Consider the following 855-nt stretch of genomic DNA (forward strand, 5'->3'; position numbering starts at 1 on the left):
CGGGATCGGGCTCTCTCCTCACACCCTATATAACCTGTGCATCCACCGGTGACGGGTGGGGTAGTTAACTGCCCTGACTTCGACAAGGTGGCTTTTTCATCATACTCTACTGATTCCAAACGCATTTTCGACATCGAGGCCTGCGACGGGTCCGTGGATTAACCGTCCCGAATCCGTTCTAGTCGGGTCCATCGTCTGATGCTTATTCTCGTCGCAACAATCCCATCTCGGAGTACTCATATAGGTCACTAAGGAGCTACACTATGCCTCAACAAGTCAACTCCGCTCAGGCCTTGCTGCTCGCAATGCTGCTGTGCTTTGCCTCATCCCGTCCCTATCGGTGTGGTCGCTCGGGCCGCATGGTGTCGCCTCTGCCTCCACGCGTCCATGCCAGTGTGGACGTTGTAGGCCGCATGGTGCTGTGCTCTGTCTCAACGTGTCCATTCTGGTGTGGTCGTTCTGGACCGCATGGTGCTTTGCTCTGCCTCAACGTGTCAATATGTGCTTGGTCGTTGTGGGCCGCATGGTGCTCTGCCTCAACGTGTCCATACTGGTGTGGTCGTTGTGGGCCGCATGGTGCTCTGCTCTGCCTCAACGTGTCCATATGGGCGTGGTCGTTGTGGGCCGCATGGTGCTCTGCCTCAACGTGTCCATACCGGTGTGGTCGTTGTGGACCGCATGGTGCTGTGCTTTGCCTCAACGTGTCAATATGTGCTTGGTCGTTGTGGGCCGCGTGGAGCTCTGCCTCAACGTGTCCATACCGGTGTGGTCGTTGTGGGCCGCATGGTGCTCTGCTTTGCCTCAACGTGTCCATATGTGCTTGGTCGTTGTGGTGAGCTATATGGAGCTGTGCCT

At 56.7% G+C, this 855-nt stretch overlaps 1 protein-coding gene across 1 annotated transcript; it reads right to left on the reverse strand.

The window, feature by feature from the left end:
* Positions 1 to 334: 334 nt before the first annotated feature.
* Positions 335 to 785, reverse strand: PTSG_12480 (uncharacterized protein; the record flags this gene model as incomplete). Its single annotated transcript, XM_004992091.1, has 2 exons — positions 335 to 550; positions 762 to 785. 2 exons carry the CDS (start codon positions 783 to 785, stop codon positions 335 to 337), a joined length of 240 nt encoding a protein of 79 aa, XP_004992148.1.
* Between the last annotated feature and the right edge of the window lie 70 nt (positions 786 to 855).

The sequence above is a fragment of the Salpingoeca rosetta genome (assembly GCF_000188695.1).
Source record: "Salpingoeca rosetta unplaced genomic scaffold supercont1.17, whole genome shotgun sequence".
Lineage (NCBI taxonomy): Eukaryota > Choanoflagellata > Craspedida > Salpingoecidae > Salpingoeca > Salpingoeca rosetta.